This window comes from Emys orbicularis, chromosome 2 (genome assembly GCF_028017835.1).
Source record: "Emys orbicularis isolate rEmyOrb1 chromosome 2, rEmyOrb1.hap1, whole genome shotgun sequence".
NCBI classification, from domain to species: Eukaryota; Metazoa; Chordata; order Testudines; family Emydidae; genus Emys; species Emys orbicularis.
The window spans coordinates 17,333,242-17,352,195 of record NC_088684.1 but is presented as its reverse complement, the minus strand read 5'-3'; the positions used below and the strand labels follow the sequence as shown (position 1 = coordinate 17,352,195).

The window sequence follows — 18,954 nt, the reverse complement described above, 5'->3', positions numbered from 1 at the left end:
CCTGAGTTGGGCCACCACTTGGAAAGGCCGTCTCTAAGGAAAATGAAGGTGCTGTAGGAAGCTGTGGTGGCAGTTTAGTAACTGTCACTTTTCCTTTGTCTATATCAAATCATCTAGCAATGGTGAAGTGAAGATGATGAGCACAGACTCACTCCATCTTCTGCTCTTTAGTGCCATCCAGACTGTATTGGTAGTAACTAGGCCACAGAACAAATTTAATTTTTTCTTTGTTCTGACAATGCTGATACAGACACCTGCTTAAGGTAAGAGTAAGAGACAGGTCTGTAGTGTTAGTTTGAACCTTTCTTCTTGGTGAATTACACAAGAAACCAGCCAGTTCACTTTCAGCTATGGATGGACAGTAAAGGTACACAAAGTCAGTGAGGTATTGGTTCCTAGATGCCTGGAAGAGAATAAACGAGTCTGTCCTGTTAATTCTGGATCACAGAAAAAAGAAGGGTTATTTTCTTTTTCAGGATTTCTGTAAGCAGAGCATCTGTGTCTTGAGATTTTCAAGATCAGTAATTTATGCATTTGATATCTGTTAAAATACTTGTCTGTCTTTTGTGATCCTTACCCAATGACAGTCACACAATCTGCCTAATCTTCCTTCTCAACTCCTGCATGATATATGTTAAGATATTTTCTCTGGTATAATAAAATTCCCAAAGAATTTGGCACAGAGGTTTCTAAACTGAGACACTTATAAAAGTATTTGTAGGGCAAAGTTCTGAGAAACAAAAATGAAAATAAAATTTCCTGGGATGCCTGGTGTGACATTATGGTGAAGTTCATGTCTACTTGCACCTCCCCATATTCACTGGTATTTTGACAAAATTGCCAACTTTGTCAAAAGGATGATATTACAGTTGTTTGGATTAGGGTAGAGAATTCGGACTTTGACTGCTGAAGCTTATAAAACTAAAATGGAGAGCTTTCATTTGTCACCATGCCTATAAATTTAAAATCTTCTATTTCATGGTCCTGAGCAAAAGCCTAGCATTTTTCACATAACAAAAGATTCTCAGGTGAGTGAGTCATCTGATTGAAGGAAAGCTCTGATTTCATTACTAGGAGGATAACATTGAATGACTTTTCTAAATTACTGTGTTAGTAAAAAGATTTCCAACTGTTGAGTATTTTGCAGCTTTACAGGCTTATGAACCATAACAAGTTTTCACATCTACGGATGCAGTTGTCATTATGCACCATACATGAGTTTTTATGCTTCAGCTCTGAGCTTGATTGAAGACTTTTCCTAATAGCCATTCAGTATGCATTTCAAGACTGCTTAAGATAGTAGCATTGAATAGACCTTATTTAGAACTGTCGACATTCATTTATAGTGATTATTTTAACTTCTGACTTGTAGCAAACAATTACTGATCAACTCAGAATGTGGTGACAATCCTATGTCTTCATGGAAAGTTTTGTGGAGTTTCCCATCGAGTTCAACAGATGAGTTGCAGTAACATTGTAGGTCCTGAGATGAGTCCAAAGACCAATTTTGGGCCTGCATCCCTGTCTGCAAGCATTTCACCATATCAAAGTGCAGCCCTGCAGGGAAGGATGGAAAGTTTTTAAACTCCTTTAATTATCTTAGCATAATGTTGTTGGCTTCTGCCATTTTTTCTAATTGTATCTTGAGTTGAAAAGAGCAGCAAACTGTTCCAGTGCAAGCTGAGAAGCAACACTAACCTCCCACTACCATTGTTTACTTTTGAGCATATTCCTGAAAAATAAATGCCACTGGGGAAAGTGTGAAGTTTTAAAAACTTCATGCATGGTTTACAAAGGAAATATTAAAAAAAAAATAAAAAATCTATAATCACCGATGCGACTGGATGCCAGAAAGCTTTTGAGGCAGTTAGTGAATTTAAATATCGGGGTATTTAGTTAGGATTCAAATTTCTTATTATTAAAACAGTCCATACAGTACTTATAGTCAAAAATAAAATTAAAACATGTAATTTGTGGAGGAAACATGAATTCATGCTTATAAGCAACTAGACTAAGTTTGCCAGAGTGCTGTTTTTTCCCCCACTGGTTAGTGAATGAGATCTTTGCAGTGAATCTCTTCTTTGGCAGTTTTCTCAGTTAAATAGATGTTTGTGCTTTGCTCTGGATCCCATTGAATACAAAGCTGAATTCAACTTCTCTGTATGGATATTGAAAGTTCTCTATGATCCTAGCTACTTAAGAGATCAGTACTCCCTTCTTGTCCATGATTTCTCAGAACTGCTGAGCTCTAGTTGTATGCTGAACATTTTTACCAGTGAGGAAAACTAGTTAGTGCCAGAGACTCAACTTTTACAGGAGCTGGAGATAGACTAGGGAACTCACTCCCTGGAGAGAGAAGAATGACCATGAAACAAACTACTGATACTTTCAGAATTCACTGCAAACCTCATTTCTTCAGTTTTCCCCTCAGTTTCTTCATAAACGCAAAACACATCAATTCACACACAAACATGAGCAAGCAAACAGAACCTATAAACTAATCAAGTTGTTTTTTTTCAAGACTACGAAGGATGGAGAGTGTTGCTTCTATTTTTAATTCTTGGGAGGCACTTGGGCTGATGGGGAGGGGCCATAAAAGAGCCTAGGTAATATCAGAATCACAGTGAGTGAGTGGACACACTCTTTGTTCAGATTGTTAATGAAAAGATCTTCTCTGTCCAAACTGTAAGATTTTGACAGGGATTCTTATAGGTAAGAGGCCAGGAAAAAACTTCTGGCATGTGAAAGAGGCACAATTTTTTTCCCTTACCTATTTTTTAGCTAAGGGAGAAAAATGCTATTTGGCTGTTCAGAACTTCTTTGTAGTTGTCTTAATTTAAAAATCAAACCCTAAAACTTGCAGTGTGCATTAATTAAGCCTTTTATATTAAAGCCAGTTTAAATTTGTTAAGATGTTTCTGTTCATGGATTACAGTTAAATATTTCACTTTGTTATATAACTTTTCATTACACCAAATTCAGTGGATTGGGGTTTTACTCTTGTGATTTGCAATATAATGGGATTTAGTCATGTGGTCAGCTTTTTGGACAAACTAAGCTGCGATCCCCATGCAGTTCAGTATTTTTACTCTGTAAAACTGAGGAGTCAATAATTAGAATACCATTCAAATCTAGCATGGGTAGATTTATAATAGTTTTGAAGGGGCTTCTAAAAGCACTTCAGTGGATGTTTCTTTTAGTCTGCCACAAGTGACTATCATGTGGGAGACAAAAGGATAAAATAATGCAAGGACATAGGAATGCATTTAAAAAAAAAAAAAAAAAAACCCTTCTAAATATTTAACCATAAGTGGAATTTCTACTCAAACAGTCTTCGCTGCACCAAGGCATCTGTGAGAAGAGTCTTTATAATGGATTTAAATTTAGTAATACCCTCATAAAAAACATAAGAATGGCCATACTGGGTCAGACTAAAGGTCCATCTAGCCCAGTAGCCTGTCTTTCGACAGTGGCCAATGCCAGGTGCTTCAGAGGGAATGAACAGAACAGGTAATCATCAAGTGATCGTCCCCTGTTGCCCATTTCTAGCTTCTGGCAAACAGAGGCTAGGGACACCATCCCTGCCCATCCTGGCCAATAGCCGTTGATGGACCTTGTGACACTGCACCCCATATTCTTCGCAGTGATGATATTATTATATTATTATGACCTAATTATACTGTATTTTATGCAAGATAAGTCATGTGAGGTGCCATTGGAAATGTTATGAGTTGTTGAATTTGATTATCCTGTTTGTATGCATGTATCATTTTTGTATATGAAGTTATGAATGACTATGTATCTGTATTCCAAATGTAGTTACACCTGGGTAGTGCCCACTAGATAAGATACTTTCAGTCTAGATAGTGGGTGGGGAAGGGCCTATTCGGGGCAATGGGCCATTAGGAAAAAACAATAGGCCTTAGGAGAAGCTTATCTCCCACCTGGTGAGCCTTCCTGTGAACGCTCCAAACAGCCTGTGAGTGATGGCTGCTATGATTCTACAAGAACGTGATGAGACCACATCTTGGGATGTCAGTATTTTTCCACAGACCGGTCTGGGAACCAAGCTTTGGAACAAAGGGTTCCCGCCATATGCAAAATCTATATAAGGCAGGGAGTGACATCATTGGTCTTCTTAACTCCCCACACAAGAAGATGCCTGAAAATACCTGAGGAACAAAGACTGAACTGGGGGAAGTGCTGGACCCAGGCTAAGGGGATTTCTAGCCTGTGAATGATACACCTGGGGATTTCAAACTGTAAAGCAAATGCAGCTTGCCCCTTAAAAATCTGCAGCTTGCTTGTATCATCTCTTAGGGTGAAAAGAACAGGAGTACTTGTGGCACCTTAGAGACTAAGGTGCCACAAGTACTCCTGTTCTTTTTGCGGATACAGACTAACACGGCTGCTACTCTGAAACCTCTTAGGGTGAGAATCTGCTATTCATATCCAATCTATTTAGTATTTTAAGTTTACTTTGCATTTTTTTGTTTATTTGCTAAGTAATCTGTTTTGATCTGTTTGCTATCACTTATAATCACTTTATCTTTGCTTTATCTAAACCAGTGTTTGGGAATCATCGCTCAGGGGCAAAAGCCTGTTGCATATTCCTCTCCACATTAAGGGAGGGGGAAAATTTTATGAGCTTATGCTGTACAGTTCCCTGTGCAGCGCAAGACGGTATAATTTTGGGTTTATACTCCAGAGGGGGTACATGCCTGAGGAGCTGGGAATAGCTTTCCCATGCAGGGGCTGGTCAGAGAGCCTGCTTGTAACTGCAGCTGGGTGTGTCTCTACCTGTATGTATGCTGGTGAAAGTGCAGGCTTGGAGGGCTTTGTAGCTTGTCACAGCAGTACAGTGTGAGAGGGAGCCCAGGCTGGTGGGTCAGGGAGCTCAGTGGTACGCCAGTTCCATGTGACACCCTGGGGGAACCCGTCACACACCTATCCTCTATGAATTCATCTAGTTCTTTTTTGAACCCTGTTATAGTCTTGACCTTCACAACATCCTCTGGCAAGGAGTTCCACAGGTTGATTGTGCGTTGTACGATTAAATACTTCCTTTTGTTTGTTTTAAATCTGCTGCCTATTAATTTCATTTGGTGAACCCCTAGTTCTTGTTATGAGAAGGAGTAAATAACACTTCCTTATTTACTTTCTCCACACCAGTCATGACTTCATAGACCTCTATCATATCCCTCCTTAGTCGTCTCTTTTCCAAGCTGAAAAGTCCCAATCTTATTAATCGTTCCTCATATAGAAGCTGTTCCATATACCGCCTTTGCTTAAACTATAAGGTATTGTATACAGGTAGCTCTAATGTGATTAGTCTTCTGACTTTTAAATAGGTGTCCCTGTCCTTAAAATTTAACATTCTTGTTTAAAAGTCTGTTTTGTAAGGCTTTCTTATTAGCCAGGAATTTATTTTAAAAATATGATAAACTTGCTAAATATACTAAAAGAAATCCAAATTGGTAGTTTGATACTACCACTGTAAAGTTATGTACAGCTGCTGAATTAGTACAGGTTTTCCTAAAACTAAACTATTTCTCTCTCCTGTCATCTCTCATACAAAAGGAAGGCTATACGTTACATGAAAGTTTGATTTAACGAGTCTGGTCATGTCAACTCAGTCATACTATATCCTGTTTACAGTGGGTGGTGTTAACAGAATTTGATACTTGGGTTGTTCCGTGTTTGGTAGCTTTATGTTGATGTCACACGGAGAGCTAATTAGATACGTTTACAGTCTTCTAGTACATTACATGAATACTGCTAAACTGAGCTGAAAAGATGCTGAACTGTTGAAAAAGGACAGCTAAAAAGAATAGAATACGTGGAAAGTAACCTCGCATACAGGATGAGGCAATATGTTCAAGTTCCGACAGTTGAACAGGAAAATACCTATGACTACAATCCTGCATGGGAGCCAAGTCCATTTATGCATTTGGGTAGGTGGGAAAAAATCACTTACTATTTTGATGTTATGCAACATTTCTCACTGTATGGTTTGTAGAATGTTTTTATTTAAAAAAAAGAGAATGCTCTTAGTAAATACTTAACATGTAGACTATGAAATCTTGATTTCAGAGGACATATATTTGAATACTAGGAAAATGTGTACTGTTAAAGTTAGTGTTAATCTACTGTGTAAAACTTTTATATGGAATATAATGTACTGATACAGCTTTTTCCACTGACCTATATATTTATTTGCTTATGAATATTGTTTTCCCCATTCTATTTTTTTGCCATAAGCAAACTAGTTCAGGGCACAAAAACATGCCAGAATCTTTCTTTGTTCCTGTTGCTCAGACGGTAAAATGTAGTAAATACAAAACAATTGAAAGATACTATGGGAAATCTGCAGTGGGGAAAAAGGTAAAATGGACATGTACAGTAGACTTGAAACTATTTTGTTTAGTTTGGCAAATTCATTTGGTTGAACAAAATTCAGTGCGGTGAATATCCTCCCCACAAAGGGTAGCAGTTGTGTCCTGTTTGTCACATGGTCTGGCTGCCAGAATGAGTTAGCAAAACAGCTCATAAATAAGTGTCAAGATCAAATCCTCTGTTATTTTACATTCAGATTATATTGCTTCAATTGTCAAAAACACTGTTTTTAGGCTTGCTGTTTTAGCTCTTGGTATAGAAGAGTTGCCTTTGGTACTGAGCTTTTAATTTGGCCTTTCTTGACAGTAAATGGGAGAAAGGGACACAAGTATGTGAAAGATGATTAAAAAAGAAAGTCTTTATTGGAATGAACAGTATTTTCATTAATTGTAAACATAATAGCTGTATGGCAAATATGTATTTAGAATGTTTTCTGTATTTATCTGTATTTCAAATAACGATCTCAAATTATTTTGCTAAAGTTACTCTTAAGAGTTATGGAATTATTCTAATTTAGGAAAATAATCTAATAAGATTCCAATATCTTTGCTGAAGTGTGGCGCCCAAACTTGGGTACTCACCTCCAGCTGAGGACTCACCAGTGCTGAATAGAGCCAGAACCATTACTTCCCATATCTTACATATGACACTTTGGTTAATACACCCCACAATATTTTCCTTTTTCACAGCTGCATCCAGTTGTTGACTCGTATTCAATTTGTGATCCACTACAACCCCCAGATTCTTTTCAGCAGTACTACTACCTAGCCAGTTATTCGCCATTTTTAGATGTGTATTGGGTTTCTTTCCTAATAGTAGTACTTTGCATTTGCCTTTATTGAATTTCACCTTGTTGATTTCAGAACAATTCTCCAATTTTCAAGGTAATTTTGAATTCTAATCCTGTCCTCCCAAGTGCTTGCAACTCCTCCCAGTTTGGTGTCATCCACAAATTTTATAAGCATGCTCTCCACTCCATTAGCCAAGTCATTAATGAAAATGGACAGATCCCTGCGGGACTCCACTAGATACTTCCTCCCAGTTTGACAGCGAACTGTTGATAACTCTCTGAGTACTGTCTTTTAGCCAGTTGTGCACCCACCTTATGGTAATTTCATGTAGACCACATTTCCCTAGTTTGCTTATGATGATCTTTACTTCAATTTTTTTAGCATTCTATAATATGTACCTGATTTAGCCAGTTGTTGCAAATTCAGTCTTGTTCCCTTATTTTAATCAATATCAAATATTACAAAATGTTGTACTGTACAAATAGGTTTCTTTAAGATATTTGTAGGTGTCCTTTTAAAAAAATCACGTAAATCACTTACTCGATTGATATTTTGATGTGGTGCTGTGGAGGATTCTTGTGAAATGTAGTAAGTGTGTCCCCCCCCCCCCCCCCCAGTCCTATAGTGAAGTAATATTTCTGTTATCTCTAGCTGGTGCTGTGGAAATTATCTATTATACTGTTTTCAACTATGTATTCATGAATGAATCAAAGGACTGATGAAGGTAGACTGAAGGACCAAGTGTTTAAAAACAAATTGTTGTAAATTTCACAATTGTTGTTTGCAAGTTACATAAGATAAAAACAATTAATTAAATTGTCAGAAAATGGGCATAATTGAAATTGAATGGGGCTCTTCTTTCCCAAATGGAAAGTTAATTATTAGGAGGGAGAGAAGAGGTGGATAGGGTAACAGTATCTAGTGCTGTACAGTCTCTGTGATGGAGAGGGATACAGCAAAATTAGACAAGGAGTTGTGTATCTATTACAGCTCCTCCTGACTGGTAGAAAGCAAGAGTGGAAAATTCCTGACCAGTTATTGAGTTTGAAACTAGCGGATAGCTTATACTTGGACCTCCCATACATCTTGTTGGATGATAAATATGGCTAAAAATGACACAGGTTTCTCAGTTGCATAGAGATCCAAATGTTGAGTAAAGTCATACAACTACGGATATAACCTTCACCATACATACCTATCCCCTCCTAAACACTGTACCTACCCCCAAACAAATGAACTGCAGTCATCAAGGTAGTAACCAGACATTCTTAAGTCTGTGTTTTGTTTTAACGTGGGTGTTGTTTTCCCTTAGCAACCTTGATGTTTTAGCAAAGTTTTTGTATGTTTGTGTTAGATGTTAGGAAGGGGATCCGATTGGTAGGCATCTAATCTCCTCTAAAGTGTTCACCTCCCCTACCCCATTATATTGCTTGCTATTTGGGTAGGTATTGTGTTTTGAGATTTGAGAGGCAGGCTCCCACTGATTTTTGTGGACAATTACTAATACTAGCTTATCTCTAAATGGCTCCTGTGCTTCAGAGCTGCTCTACTGTGGATCTGGGACTTGACCAATGAGTTGGAATCACATCATATCTGACCCATTTCTGGAATAATTTAAAACTAGATTGGATAAAGCGCTTAAAAATACTGCAGGGAATAAATCTGCACTGATAGAGGAATGTACCAGATGGCTAGCTGGCTATATTCCATTTTTGATTTTAAATGTGCATTATTACTTTAATTGCTGTTTCTTGTCATGTAAATTATAATGGGTTTTTATTCCTTTGAACAATCTGGTTGTGCTCAACCCCAGAAAAAAATGAACTATACCTAACCCATATTCTCTTGTCTTTGTGAACAGGAAATGTGATTTATGTTGCTTATTATGATAGAGACTGCATATTTTACTCTAAGAATCTTTTGATGTATCTGAGTAGAACGTTGTCATTTAGTGCGGTTGACAGCGGAAATGGGGCAAGAAGATGGAGGAACAGGCATTTTTAAAAGTGTAATTTCATTTAGTTGTCTTAATAGCCTACAAATGATAGAAGGATGGGAAGGGAGCATCTTGGTATATTTTGGTTTGCATATTGCATTCACAGAATAATTAATTGGCTACTAAATATCAGACTAATTTTATTGCTTACTGTAAATTACAGATTAAGTATGAAGTGTGTGTATACACACATACAATAATATGTCCCTTCCTTATATTGTGAAAGGATAATTCAGAGCCAATATAAGGCAATAAATGGAGCAGTTCTGGTGCAATTTATTGTCTTGTTTGGAGATGTTTGCATTTTTCTTGTCGTCCCCCACCCCCATTTAACGTAACTTACAGTGGCAAAGACATTTCTAGGACACAGTGGTTCCCAGTACTCAAGAAATTTACGTATTGTCTCTGAAGTATTTACAAAGGGATTATGACACCTTTACAACAGAATGAGTGTCTGAATGCTTTTCTGTTAACCATGAAAAGAAATATTTTCAGCAGTATATTCTTAGGGGTTTTTTTTCTCTTAACAATTGTTGGTTATTAAGAGTATTGGTTTGGGCTGTGGGAATACTCTTGTTTGAGCATGAGATTAAGTTTACAGCAAATGATTTACTTATAATGTATGATTTACTACATAGATGCCCCAATCAAAGTGCATTACATATGTATTTCAAAATACTAAACTGGTCTTAACAGCCACATGCAATCTAACATTGTTGTTCCTGTGACATTCCCCAGGATGCAACATGAGCTGTTGTGTCCCCTCAGCTCTCCAGCCTGGGATGCTTTTTACACTGCTTTGCTCATGAACAACAAAATTCTCTAGGTGCTGATCACTCTCTGCCACCAGCATGTAAAGTTACTCCCTAGCTGAGTACATAAATGCTGTGCCCAGCCATCCATGAAGAGGTACAGGGCGACACTTGCATGCCCCTCAGTCCCAGCCTTGCCCCTCAAAAATGTGTCTTGTACTGTTCAGTAGACTCTCTAAGCTCATTAACTAGTTTGTCATATCAACAAAGGGTAATGAATATGCATCAGTCCCGTTGACCTGACTAAAGATTTCCCAAATACTTCAATCAAACACACTGGTTTAGATAAAAGAGTAAAACAAGTTTATTAACTAGAAACTGATTTACACGTGGTATGTTACAAAGGTCACACTTGGTTACAAAAGAAATAAGATAAACATGCAATCTAATTCCTAAGCTTGAACGAGCTAAGTAAGATTTGAAGCACGTGGCTTGCTCACTTGACCAGTTGTTGCAGGCAGTTGTTATAGAAGATTAGGGTTGGAAGAGACCTCAGGAGGTCATCTAGTCCAGTCCCTGGCTCAAAGCAGGACCAACCCCAACTAAATCATCCCAGACAGGGCTTTGTCAAGCTGGGCCTTAAAAACCTCCTAAGGATGGAGATTCCACCACCTTCCTAGGTAACCCATTCCAGTGCTTCACCACCCTCCTAGTGAAATAGTTTTTCCTAATATCCAACCTAGACCACCCCCACTGCAACTTGAGACCACTGCTCCTTTTTCTTTCATCTGCCACCACTGAAAATAGCCTAGCGCCATCCTCTTTGGAACCCCCTCTCAGGTAGTTGAAGGCTGCTATCAATCCTCCCCTCACTCTTCTCTTCTGCAGACTAAATAAGCCCAGTTCCCTCAGCCTTTCGTCATCAGTCATGTGCCCCAGCCCTCTAATCATTTTCGTTGCCCTCTTTCCAATTTGTCCACATTCTTTCTGTAGTGGGGGACCCAAAACTGGACGCAATACTCCAGATGTGGCCTTACCAGTGCTGAATAGAGGAGAATAATCACGTCCCTCAATCTGTTGGCAATGCTCCTACTAATGCAGCCCAATATGCCATTAGCCTTCTTGGCAACAAGGGCACACTGTTGATTCATATCCAGCTTCTCGTCCACTGTAATCCCCAGGTCCTTTTCTGCAGAACTGCTGCTTAGCCAGTCGGTCCCCAGTCTGTAGCAGTGAATGGGATTCTTCCTTCCTAAGTAAAGGGCTCTTCACTTGTCACTGTTGAACTTCATCAGATTTCTTTTGGCCCAATCCTCCAATTTGTCTAGGTCAATCTGGACCCTATCCCTACCCTCCAGTGTATCTACCCCCCCTCCTCCCCCCCCCCCCCCAGCTTAGTGTCATCCGCGAACTTGCCAAGGGTGCAATCCATCCCATCATCCAGATCATTAATGAAGATGTTGAACAAAACCAACCCCAGGACCAAACACTGGGGTACTCCGCTTGATACCGGCTGCCTACTAGACATCGAGCTGTTGTTCACTATCTGAGCCCGATGATCTAGCCAGCTTTCTATCCACCTTATAGATCCACCATTTAGGGATCTGGGGCAAAAATCTGTCTGGGGATTGATCCTACTTTGAGCAGGTTAGACCCCCCCTGAGCCAGCAAGTTATAGCACTATAAAATATAAGTGTAGACAACCCCTTATAACCTGGGGATGCAGAAAAACATCATACCCTTCCTTTCAGTCTTTGGGGGGCAACTACACTGGGGCTGAAAAAGTGGTGAATAGTGGAATTTACCCCCCTAGCTGAGTTGCTTCCCTCTCCTGCTGCAGAGATTATAATAGCTGCTAGCTGTAATCTCTCTGCTTCTCCTGGAGATGCTTTCATCTGTGAGTGTAGGAGGTTCTAACTTTTCCCACAGTCCACTCCTTCACTTACTGGCTGTTGGAGAAAAACTGCTGTTCTAAAAGGTGGATTTAGGGAGGAAACTGCCAATGCTTCCTCCTGGCAGCAGATCAAGAGGTTATTGTGAGGAGGTGGTTTTGCTGCTTGACTGCCCCTGTTTAACCTAGATGATGTGTCTTGCCCCACTGCTCCAGATGAAAGTTTTTAACTTCCAGGCCCTGGAGTAGGGTAGGCCCATGCTCTACAAGTCTTTATGCCAATGCACATCATCTTCTGGTGGAATTGTTGCCTGTTATCTTTCTGGCAGATACTTCTTCCTAAGGAAAACATGGGAAGGTGTGCAAAAAATGAGCTATATTACAATATTAATTAATTTTTTGTTTAACTCACTTTCCACAAATGACACTTTTCTAGAAAGTGAGGTTGCAGAGTATAGTTACCCTTTAACTTTGCAGCTGTTTTTTCCTGTATGTGTAGCCCATACACCACCTGGATATGGTGCTCTGTCCCCCTCTAGTGGCACCAAGACTACTTAGAGATTGAGTCTGCTACACTGCATTAGCTAAGAGCCATGTGGCTTTTGGCTCATGCACTAGAGTTTCATGCACTAAGCTTCAGAGGTCCCAGGTTTGATCTTGCCGACGACCTGGGTTTGTCAGTTTGACATATGCTTCTACTCATAAGAACATAAGAAAGGCCGTACCGGGTCAGACCAAAGGTTCATCTAGCCCAGTATCCTGTCTACCGACAGTGGCCAATGCCAGGTGCCCCAGAGGGAGTGAACCTAACAGGCAATGATCAATTGATCTCTCTCCTGCCATCCATCTCCACCCTCTGACAGACAGAGGCTAGGGACACCATTCCTTACCCGTCCTGGCTAATAGCCATTAATGGACTTAACCACCATGAATTTATCCAGTTCTCTTTTAAACTCTGTTATAGTCCTAGCCTTCACAACCTCCTCAGGTAAGGAGTTCCACAAGCTGACTGTGCTCTGCGTGAAGAAGAACTTCCTTTTATTTGTTTTAAACCTGCTGCTTATTAATTTCATTTGATGACCCCTAGTTCTTGTATTATGGGAATAAGTAAATAACTTTTCCTTATCCACTTTCTCCACATCACTCATGATTTTATATACCTCTATCATATCCCCCCTTAGTCTCCTCTTTTCCAAGCTGAAGAGTCCTAGCCTCTTTAATCTCTCCTCATATGGGACCCGTTCCAAACCCTTAATCATTTTAGTTGCCCTTTTCTGAACCTTTTCTAGTGTCAGTATATCTTTTTTGAGATGAGGAGACCACATCTGTACGCAGTATTCGAGATGCAGGCGTACCATGGATTTATATAAGGGCAATAATATATTCTCAGTCTTATTCTCTATCCCCTTTTTAATGATTCCTAACATCCTGTTTGCTTTTTTGACCGCCTCTGCACACTGCATGGACATTTTCAGAGAACTATCCACGATGACTCCAAGATCTTTTTCCTGACTTGTTGTAGCTAAATTAGCCCCCATCATATTGTATGTATAGGTGGGGTTATTTTTTCCAATGTGCATTACTTTACATTTATCCACATTAAAGAATTCTAATAGATTAGTAAGACACGATTTCCCTTTACAGAAACCATGTTGACTATTGCTCAACAGTTTGTTTTTCTATGTGTCGGACAACTTTATTGTTTTGACTAATTTGCCTGGTACAGACGTTAGACTTACTGGTCTGTAATTGCCGGGATCACCTCTAGAGCCCTTTTTAAATATTGGCGTTACATTAGCTAACTTCCAGTCATTGGGTACAGAAGCCGATTTAAAGGACAGGTTACAAACCTTAGTTAACAGTTCCGCAACTTCACATTTGAGTTCTTTCAGAACTCTTGGGTGAATGCCATCTGGTCCTGGTGACTTGTTAATGTTAAGTTTATCAATTAATTCCAAAACCTCCTCTCGTGACACTTCAATCCCTGACAGTTCCTCAGATTTGACACCTACAAAAGCCAGCTCAGGTTTGGGAATCTCCCTAACATCCTCAGCCGTGAAGACTGAAGCAAAGAATCCATTTAGTTTCTCCGCAATGACTTTATCGTCTTTAAGCGCTCCTTTTGTATCTCGATCATCAAGGGGCCCCACTGGTTGTTTAGCAGGCTTCCTGCTTCTGATGTACTTAAAAAACATTTTATTACCTTTGGAGTTTTTGGCTAGCCGTTCTTCAAACTCCTCTTTGGCTTTTCTTATTACCTTCTTGCACTTAATTTGGCAGTGTTTATGCTCCTTTCCATTTGCCTCACTAGGATTTGACTTCCACATTTTAAAGGAAGTCTTTTTATCTCTCACTGCTTCTTTTACATGGTTGTTAAGCCACGGTGGCTCCTTTTTAGTTCTTTTACTGTGTTTCTTAATTTGGGCTATACATTGAAGTTGGGCCTCTATGGTGTCTTTAAAAAGCGCCCATGCAGCTTGCAGGGATTTCACTTTAGTCACTGTACCTTTTAACTTCTGTTTAACTAACCCCCTCATTTTTGCATAGTTCCCCCTTTTGAAATTAAATGCCATAGTGTTGGGATGTTGAGATGTTCTTCCCACCACAGGGATGTTGAATGCTATTGTATTATGGTCACTATTTCCAAGCGGTCCTGCTATAGTTACCTCTTGGACCAGCTCCTGCGCTCCACTCAGGACTAAATCTAGAGTTGCCTCTCCCCTTGTGGGTTCCCGTACCAGCTGCTCCATGAAGCAGTCATTTAAAGTATCGAGAAATTTTATCTCTGCATTTCGTCCTGAAGTGAAATGTTCCCAGTCAATATGGGGATAATTGAAATCCCCCAGTATTGTTGAGTTCTTAATTTTGATAGCCTCTCTAATTTCCCTTAGCATTTCATCATCACTATCACCGTCCTGGTCAGGTGGTCGATAATAGATCCCTAATGTTATATTTTTATTAGAGCATGAAATTTCTATCCATAGAGATTCTATGGAACATGCGGATTTGCTTAAGATTTTTACTTCATTTGATTGTACATTTTCTTTCACATATAGTGCCACTCCCCCCCTGCACGACCTGTTCTGTCCTTCCGATATATTTTGTACCCCGGAATGATTGTGTCCCGTTGATTGCTCTCAGTCCACCAGGTTTCTGTGATGCCTATTATATCAATATCCTCCTTTATCACAAGGCACTCTAGTTCACCCATCTTATTATTTAGACTTCTAGCATTTGTGTACAGGCACTTTAAAAACTTGTCACTGTTTATTTGTCTGCCCTTTTCTGATGTGTCAGATTCTTTTTTATGTGAATGTTTATCATCTGATCTGGCCCCTACTTTATCCTCTTCCATCCTCTGCTCCTGACTATAACCTGGAGATTCTCTATCATTAGACTCTCCCCTAAGAGAAGTGTCTGTCCGATCCACAGGATCCTTTATCCTCTTCCTCTCTTAAATGACTCTATACAGCTTCTAAAACATTCACCTTCTAATAACCTAATTTTTTGTTTTTTGCTTTTTTTGTTTTTTTGGCAAATGTTTTTCCAGGAGTATGCTGTTGCTGTGCTGCTTTGCGCCCTCGTTACAAACGTCTGGTGGATAACATATTCCCCGAAGATCCCAAAGTAAGTAATGATTTAATTAAACCTTAACCAAAATTCTGAATTTGAATCTTCTTTGTTTACTAAAATATTATTGTAACAGAAATAGTAATATTTTGTAACTTTTAATGTACTTTTTGGAGAACGAAAGGCATTCAATTTTTAATCTGCCAGAGCATTCTCCAGTAAGAGAGAAATCTGCAATATTGTCATCCAACCGTTTGGACCACAAATATTTAATATTAAACAGGATTTTTGTTCAGATATGACCACAAGTTTGAACGTATTTCCTTTTCTCTGTATGCCTAGCACTTCTTTGTTTTCTGACTTTTTGAAATCTATAGTTTGGTTCACCCAATGGATTATGATCCAATTGTTTTTCATCTTTAGTTGTCCATATGTATTGGTTTATTGTGACTTCATTTGGATACAGAGTAGAAACCCTTTCACACCATGTTCCTTGAAAATATAGTTCCTTCTTGAGTGTTAAGTACTGATGGTGCTAAATATCTAATACAGCTGAATGTTTGAAACTAATCCAGAGTTTCTGTAAATGGTGGAAGATCACTTTCAATGTCTTATCAGATTTGTGCTACCTTTTTATTTTATTTTTTTTAAATGAAGGATATGAATAGTATGGAGTCGTGTTCTTCCTAGAAGATATGCTATTATCACTGTGGGCTAGCTACCTACGTTTTTTGTAAAATATCGGCTGCAGGGGAGAGTTGTTCTTTTCTGTGGATCTGATATCTTCAAAGCATGGATTTTTTTTCAGAGGAAATAGTCATTCAGACGTAAATTCTGTCTACCTACAAGAGGGAGATACTGTTGGTCTGTTTTCCATATACAATCATAGAAACCAAATACTTCTTTAAACATCTTTGGTACTACTGGTATAGAGAAACGTCTCTGAACATCTAAAGTTGGACTAGCCTTACTAGTCCAAAAGCAGCCCTGATGCAGCAATCCTTCAGACTCTCCTATTGTGCTGGTGTGTGCACAAGGTGGGAGAGGGCAGGATATTGTCCAGCCCACAATGTATGACACTGCGAATGGTTGTAGGCCTAACTTTACACATTAAATTGTTAATTATTGCCTGGCATCTAACTGTGATCTGTTTAGTCCTCTGGGGCATCTTGATACTAAATATTTTTCTTTTTCTAATGACTCATTTCATATATGGTGGACATTCTTTCCTGTGACTGTTCACACATAAGTTAATCATTCTTGTGAGACTTTGAGAGAAAATACCCTTCTTTTATATAATTAATATTTAATTTGACTTAAATTGTTAGTAGTGAATTAACAAATCTGAAATATTGTTGTTTAAAAACTGTGCCGTTTGCTGAACTGCCAGTTAAACTGCTTTGTAGTGTAAAATAAGTTGGATGATAGTAGACAATCACAGATCAGTTATGCAGCCAGGAAAGGGGACTTTAACAGGAGTACAACTTACTGCACCAGTAGCACTGCAGGAATGTAGTTATCGCTTTCAGGGTTACAGTGTGGCATAGCTAATCACCATTACTGTATGTTCTTCCATAGTAATTGATCCCAATATTCTCCAATTTATTTAAACATGAAATTATCAAAGTGTAGAAGAAGTGAAGAAAAATTCCTACACAATGATCTGGTCATTCTCCCCTTGAAGCTGACGCTGCTGTACAAAAAGGAACCACAATTTTAAAGATGTTACTCTAGTGGAGGAGGACTGAAGCTTCTGGTTGAAGGGGTTGAGGCCCTGAGAGCGGCTAGACTTTCACCTTGATGTCCGTGAGAGAACTGGACAAAAAGCTTTAAAAAAAATTCATGAATAACCTCTTTTTCATTGAAAAAAATTAAGAAAAATGTGTATTGTCTACCAGCTCTAATCGGTTATTCAAATGAGCAATATATTTTCATCCCCGTTTCATCTCCACTCTAAAAAATTAACCTATGATAATCCTGAGTACTTTTTGTATGTCAATAACTGTAGTTGGTACTGATATTTCTAACTATCAGATGGCTTCAGCTCCTTAAACACTAGCTGTAATACAGACAAATATGGAAAGCAGTGGCCTTGTACAGAGAAGAGTCAGAACTGTTAAGGCATGATGTTTGAGCAATGAAACATTTAGACTGCAATTCAGTTATATAAAAACAATTTTAGCCTGAAAGGATTAACTTGACACACTCACTTCTGAAGTGGTTTTTTATTGAAGTAATGGCTTTTTGAAGGACTCTTAAGTAACAGAAATTGGACTTTAGGAAAAATAGTGTGTTTCAAGAATGATGTGCCAGCTCACCCATAATCTGCCTTTGTTAGAAGGAAGGGGGAAACACTGACAATATACTTCTCTGAGAAGTACTGGGCTTAATCTTTTACTTTGCAATTTCTGTTTTTTAGGCTCTGGACAAGCTTGTTAATGAACAGTTTAACATATTCTAGTCAAATGGCATATTCTAGTTTGTAGTAACCCAAAGCCTGTGCTTTGAATTGGAAAAATGAAAGATATTTCAGAAGCTTAAAACTGTTCCTATGAATTAAAAAAACAAACTTTGTCTCATTCTTAGGATGGTCTTGTTAAAGCTGATATGGAGAAGCTGACTTTCTATGCAGTTTCTGCACCAGAGAAGCTGGATCGAATTGGAGCTTACCTAGCAGAGAGACTGAGCAGAGATGTTGTCAGACATCGCTACGGGTAAGGGATTCGGTCACTGTATAAATACAGATGTGGAAAGTTAGCTGTTTTCCCCTATCATTATTCTGGTTCAGTCTACAAGACATATAGAGTCAGAACCTTGGATATTGTTCATGCTGATGGGCAGGGGATAGCTATTAATTTTTATTTTTTAGCCAAAATATATTAAAAGTAAAGTGAATTATGAAGGTATAGGCAATGTTGGATGTGAAAATGACCTGGATTTACAAGTCAAACTTCTAGACTCAGCAGGACGTATTTTCCACTATACTAAGAGTGTTTTCATTTAATATATCCTTTAGTTCTTCTGTTGGAGCTATAATTGTTATATAAGCTAATTGCCTGACTTCACAGGTGATTGTCCTTAATACTTGAGCTAAATTAATCCTCCTCACCCCAGAGGAACAGGTTGGAAATGGTCTTTCCTGTACTTTCCCAAAGAGGGAATAGGGGAGAAGAATATATAATGAAAATAGAGAGGGGAAGAGACCATAAAGTTGAAAGAGATTAAAAAAAATGACACAGACAGCACATGGAATTGGAAGAGAATGTTGTTGCTGCCTGGCAGTTATCATTGAAGATAAAGAGGTATAGATGTAAAAACAACTAAGAATTTTTTTTATGGAAACGGTCAGTATGTGAGTGACAGTAAACACCCCTCCTGATCAGCAGTCTTCCCTCTCACTAACATGATCTGTGTAGATTGAGATGTTTCCTTAAACTGTGGAAGTTTAGATACACTGCTGTCTTGTCATACTGGGATTTTGGTAGACTGAAGGCCCTCTACTGACTAGAAGAGTGGTGCCTTTAATACAAAATAAAAAGTAGGAAAAATAAGATATTA

General features: G+C 38.7%; 1 protein-coding gene across 2 annotated transcripts in view; it reads left to right on the top strand.

The window, feature by feature from the left end:
* Nucleotides 1-18,954, top strand: part of EFR3A (EFR3 homolog A) — a 162,714-nt gene that overhangs the window by 43,473 nt on the left and 100,287 nt on the right. For both annotated transcript variants that reach the window (XM_065398651.1, XM_065398649.1), the window contains 2 exons: nucleotides 15,377-15,453; nucleotides 17,983-18,110. In XM_065398651.1, coding sequence (XP_065254723.1) covers nucleotides 15,377-15,453; nucleotides 17,983-18,110 — 205 coding nt within the window. Of the gene's footprint in view, nucleotides 1-15,376; nucleotides 15,454-17,982; nucleotides 18,111-18,954 lie in introns of those variants that run through there.